Raw genomic sequence first — 6,212 nt, 5'->3', positions numbered from 1 at the left:
TAGAGGAAATGTGGCCGGTGGGGAAATAAAGCCACAATTTTCAAGATCACTATATCAGGCCTTCTGTCTGTCATGGGGCGGTATGTATTTCAGGTATTTTCTCTTAAACCACACCAGAGATTAAATATGAAAATGTATTCGACAAGTAAATGAGTTTGAGCGAAATTTACCCATATTCGACTCGAACTTGATTCATTTTGACTGGGATCGGCTCAAACTTGCTAAACTGGGTAACTGGGCTCAGTTCGTCTAACTTAATAGAAAATAACTATATTACACTTTGTATATGTAAAGTAAAACTTAATCATGATCCATTTTAATTACACTTTGCATATGTGAAGTAAAACTTAACCACGATCCATTTTAAAAATTATCATGTTTTTTTAATGGTTAATTATAAAACATCTACGTATATAAAATTTAATGTTATTTAATTTTCAATAACCTTATCAATTCTAAAAACATCACTTATGTTTACGATTCTAAGAAAACATTTAAAAAGTAACAGGTAATATCACCTCGTAGGTTCTCTTTGAAATTATAAAAAGTATCGGTGAAAAAAGTTTTGTTGAAAAAATCAAATAATTGTTTGATAATATTTATTTATATTGATGTAAAAAATTAAAAAACTAAAATTTTTGAAGATGTTTAATGGTAAAATCAAAATCTGTTTCCCGTAAAAAGTTTTTATAGTTTTTTCAAAAATTACGAGAAACTTTGCTATATTTAATAACAATTTTTACGTCAAAAATAAGGAAAACAATTTTTGAATTTTATCATACAATTTTTTTAGCTGCTTTCAGCACAAAAAAGCAACAACAATGCTAAACACACTGTGATCTCGTACCCATCTCGTACGCATACTTGACGGATATGTGTACACTATATCAATACTTGTGCTTGTACAAGGGGGATACGAAATGGACAAATTTCTATAATGAATATTATAAAATCCACCTACGTAAATCTATTAAAGAAGATGTGACGTGGGTGCGATAATGTAAATTAAATGACAAATTTCAAATTTTGGATTTGGTGGAATAGTCGACTGGCTCGAATTTAATTCTAATTCAGCTCGACTCAAATTACTTGTGAACAAACTCGTGTTTGGCTCAGTTATTAATAAGTTAATCATGAACATCACTTTTAGTTCAATTAAAAAGTTGGGCTCGATTCGCTTTTTTTTTTCTAGTTAAAAAAAAAAAAAAAACTCGACTCGATTCGGGCAAAACTTGGTTCAGTTTGACTTGAAAAAAACTCAGCTCGATTTTGTTTGTTTTCAACCCTAATCAAATTTGTTGTCTAGGTTGAGACTTGTTGGCTTGGGATCCTTTGGTTTACAAAAGGATATTTATTATTGAATACGAGTCAATTTAAAATTTGTGTAGTTTTTAAGTCCCTCGTCCTCGTTGATGAGATATTCCCTTGTCCGCTGTTTGTTATGTTTTCACTCGCTTCTGCTGCTACTTGGTGCGCTAAATGGAAGTGAAAACTCATTGCCAGAAGACAAATCCTTGTACACAGTAGTACTACTCACACACTCTCTTAGAGAACAACGATACAAAAGGAAATTCCTATTTTCCTTTTAATAGAAAACGAAAATGAGGCAACAGTATGACGCAACAAGAAGATAGTGATTTAGTCTTGGCACTCAAGTTGAAGATGCTGGTAGCTCATAAGGTAAGCTTTCCTTATTTCCTTATTATATTTATGTACTCGTCAACACTTGGTCGGTTTTGTTCAGTGTCATCTGTTATCTTCCTACCTATGGAATGCCATCACCACATTGGCACATCTGTATATTATTATTGTTCCTTCAACACGTTATGATCTTTGAACTCTTTTGTTGTAATAGCTACGGCCCGAGCTCTGCACTACTTTAGTATGTTATTTTAATTAACTAACTAATAAAGCTTCAATCTCGGTTTAATTGGTGGAGTCATATTTGTTTCATTTTTCTATTCGGTTTTTGGTCAATATTCAAGTTGAATAGGTCTTATTTGCACATTGATTTTTCTTCCCCACAAGTCTACATTTCCAAATTTTATCAACTTTTTCTTTATGTATATATGACACTTACATATATATCAGTTTCTAGCAGAAGTTTAAAAGGTGCACTCGCTTCATATTGCGGAATACTCCAGTAACATATATCAACACCAACACCACAACCATAACCATAGAACTAACAAAATATGCAAGTTGGCATACATTACACCACCAAACTTTTTCTAAATAGCAAAGACTAATCTGTGTCCTCATTGGCATCGGAAAGGCTGATTGTTTGCTCTTCGCCATCAGAGTGGTGGAAACTATCAAGGGCGGTCTTATCACCCTCGGAATCTGCAATCGGCACAGTCTCCATTATATTGCAAACCTAGAATACATAACATTAATGTCAAAAAGTTAAATAAAGGATAGATATATATTAATAATTAGGGTAAAAAAATATAATTACTTGAAGGACTCAGAGAACATAAAAAAAACAAAGAAAAGTATTTGATTAAAATCATGACCGACCTCTTTCTCATGTTCTATCTCCAGAAGCATACTTTCAATCAAGCTCACTGCCAGTCTAAGTGCCTCGCCGCGAATGAGCTCCGATAATTCAGATTCCGCACCCATGTCACCTTCTGCCAATGCCTCCTGAGCCAGTGTTTGGAGTGTCTGTTTGTTAAGCTTTCGTCCTCCTTGATATAGTTGGCTGGAACGTATACGGGTTAAGGTAGCTTCGACAATCTGAACAAATGTCTCTTTTGAGAAATCTCTTGCTGACTTTAATGGGTCTACGGCTGGCCCTTCCCCTTGGGAGGACTCGCTGACATGTTGGACAGGAGATAGAACCGTGGAAGCTTGCACTCTTGGCATACCAATTATCCGATTTTTTTTAATACCACCTGTAGCCTGAAGCCACAAATCCAATGGCTCATCCGCAGGTGTACATGGTGATGCAGTAGAAAGCTGTTTGCTAGCTAGGGCACTATAACGCTCCTATGAAAGCAAAACCGCAAATATGTCAATTACTATGTAATCATACAAATCATTATATGAAGGCAGAAGTGGAGATCAGATTCAGAGATACAATGAAGCATGTTGTTGGAGTTTAGAAAGCTTTTTATGTTTTCATCATTCAGTATTTGTACTTTGGAAGTAGGTGGATAATAAGAAGTCTACTAATAATCAACACGCTTTTTTTTGCTAATTAATAATCGTACGCCTTAAACATGGAATAAAAACAACTATGATACATAGATAGTCCAACCCTTACAGAAACATATATATTAATTAATCTGAATTAGTATAAATAAATAAAAAAATCCAAACGAAAAAAATGTAACTATATCTAAAACCTAATGGAATTCACAAAAATGTAGTTGCCTGAAAAAGAATTATAAAGAGCCCAATTACTTTGTTGTAAATACTCAATACGTTAGTTTCCAGCAGAAAACAGGAGCCACAAAGTCCTTGACCAAAAGTTTTAATCTATCTTCTTTTTTGCTATTTAAAAACTTTTATCTACAATTCTCAAATAAGTATAATGGAAGGTAGTCTAGAAAAACTAACACTAACTGAAACCAGTTTACACCAACACATATTTATGTAAAAGCATAAAAAGATAAGCTTTAAACAACACAAGTATCAAGATAGAAGTGCCAGAGAATATAGGTATTAGGAAAAACAAAATATAACAAGAAACAAGCAGCTAATCTGGCCAGTGAATATTAGTGAAAATAAAAGCCATGAATTCAAATTGAAGATTGGAATTTAATGAAGAGGGTTGCTGTTGAACCATTTTTCTGTTTTTTGTAAAAATTTTCTTTCATTTTATTTATTTCAGCATGTATGAATTTATTTAGAATGAACTGACCTATTTGTAACTACAACTACTCTATAAGTTTATTCCATGTCGCTGGATGCAAGTAATTGCACAATAATAAGTTCCAGCCAGGAATAAAACTTACATATATCTCTTTTGCCGCCTCAGTGACCCAGTCACCGGTGTCTTTCTTCTTATGTGTAGTCTCCCAGAGCTTAAGGAGAGAGGGAGGCACCCCGGTGCTGCGCTCAAGCTCCTGCAATAAAAAGGAAAAGAATCAATTATTCCTTAACTGAATGATTGGACTATAAAAACATTATTTAAGAACAATTTATCATTTTTAGTACCTCACGAACATCATCAAACGGTTTGGCACCAGCTGTGTGATTCACCTCAAGTTTTTCTCGATTTTTCTTACTGGTCTCTGACTTCGCTATGTGGGCTTCCGACACCCAGCGATCACAGAAGTAACGCCACACATCAGGACTGAAATATGGTGGCCTGTGATCAAAGGGGGTGCGGCCGGAGGCCTTGGCCCGAGCATAGGCCCTTGTCTTCTCCTCATTACTTGTCCTTTTAACAACGCCCATAATGTGCTTTCTCACACAGGAAATTGCAATTTTGCGGGGCATGGTTGGCTCGTATGTGTAATACAACTATGTATAAAATATATATTAACATTATTATAGTTAGATGCAATTTCTACATAGACTTAAATAAAAGGTGAATGAGAATACAATATTATACAAAATTTAGTATATCATACATGAAACTCATCCAGGACATCCTCTGTAAACTTCTTGCTAGTGACACGCTCTATCTCAGTGTAGCTATATGCCCCCACAGGCCAGTGCAGCCGAATAATAGCTAGTAAAGTCTTTTTTGCTTCCTTGTGCTTAATACTGCCAGATTTTATGATAATAGTATGTGGCTGTTGAGGAGGCCTCCCGTGCGCCCCTGAGGAATGACTACGGAGCTTACGATTACGGGGAAAAACTGCGGAATTTTCATCTGTTAGTACCATGATACATAATTGTAACATGATGCATTAGTTTGAATTCCTAAGTCTAACCTTTACCCTCTCCTGGGGTACTGTTTTCAACCTCTCCTTGACAGTGTTCAGCCATCAGATTATAATCAATTATAATTAGAAAAAGGCTTAAACCTGCACCAAAGTTTAATAGTTAGATTATACAAACAGCCCTTTAAGCGGCTAAATAAACAAAACAAAACTACACAATATGAGAAGAAATGCACATAACAGATGAAGAAAACTATAATAACAAAGCAAAAACTGCCACATTTAAAAATGACAAAAGCATTTCAAAGAATTTCAATTAAGCACAAGTATAGAAAATGATATCAAGAGGCCGCAGTAGTCAAAAGCTAGTAGCAGGTTTTTAGCTAGCCGAATCAAATGGAAAATGTATTGTTCACGATTCTTGGAGTACACAGAAGCTCCAACACGAGACACAAATGTTATACACTATACAAAATTCCCGACAGCAAAACACAACAATGCCTAAAAATCAAGAAAAAAATAATAATAAATAAAAATACACCAAACTCAGGTAATTAAATTGCTCGAATATTTCACCTCAACCTTCAATAATCTTTTCAAACGACTTACTGTAAATAAAATATACACAGGGTTTAAAAAATAAAATGTTTAACATCAAAAAAAAAATTCATTGTCACGATAGAATCGAAAACACAAAAAATTCCCAAATCAACAAACAACAATAGAATAGCCCTAACATATAGTAAATATTTATTTAATTCACAAAATACAGCAAATTTAATGAGAATGAAATATAAATTAGAGAAAAATATGGGATATTATAAATATGAATCAAACCCTAATAACAAAATTGACACATGGAGTTAGGAATTAAAGAGAAAAGAGTGTGTGCTGGAATGCCTGTACAATATCTACGTATACGAATATGTAAGTAAATAGAGAGAAAAAGAAGAACCTAAGAGCGATTGAATGGTCCAGGGGGTGGAGACGACACTGAATGACACTGCTGGAATATTTGGGGGAAATGAAAAATGCCCAGTGGGTCTCTCCTTTTTTTTGTTTAACGAGCTTTATAACCCTTTATAACTGGTGCGATGTACGGTCATGCCCTATATTATGTCCTATATTATGTGAATTGATATTATTTTAACTATAATTATTGACTGTATATTGGTATTACTTTCTATGAATGGATTAACTAAATATCTCCCCTTGTGAAATTGAGATCGATGATAAAAATAATGTGTTTTGTCTCAAAATTAATTAGATTTTCGACAGTAAAAACGAAATGTAAGCACACATTTCTCATGAAAATAATAATTGCTCATATGAAAGATATCGACAACTGTAAAAATGAAATATAAGAGAGTTATT

General features: G+C 33.9%; 1 protein-coding gene across 1 annotated transcript; it reads right to left on the bottom strand.

The window, feature by feature from the left end:
• Positions 1-2,081: 2,081 nt before the first annotated feature.
• Positions 2,082-5,925, bottom strand: LOC141678168 (uncharacterized). Its single transcript, XM_074484418.1, has 7 exons — positions 5,794-5,925; positions 4,890-4,982; positions 4,584-4,813; positions 4,165-4,473; positions 3,963-4,073; positions 2,521-2,991; positions 2,082-2,377 (listed from the first exon to the last, which is right to left on the bottom strand). The coding sequence occupies exons 2-7, from the start codon at positions 4,942-4,944 to the stop codon at positions 2,246-2,248; spliced, it is 1,308 nt and encodes a 435-aa protein (XP_074340519.1). The 5' UTR covers positions 4,945-4,982; positions 5,794-5,925; the 3' UTR covers positions 2,082-2,245.
• Positions 5,926-6,212: the final 287 nt, after the last annotated feature.

Source organism: Apium graveolens, chromosome 8 (genome assembly GCF_009905375.1).
Source record: "Apium graveolens cultivar Ventura chromosome 8, ASM990537v1, whole genome shotgun sequence".
NCBI lineage: Eukaryota > Viridiplantae > Streptophyta > Magnoliopsida > Apiales > Apiaceae > Apium > Apium graveolens.
This window is presented reverse-complemented; position numbering and strand designations above follow the sequence as displayed.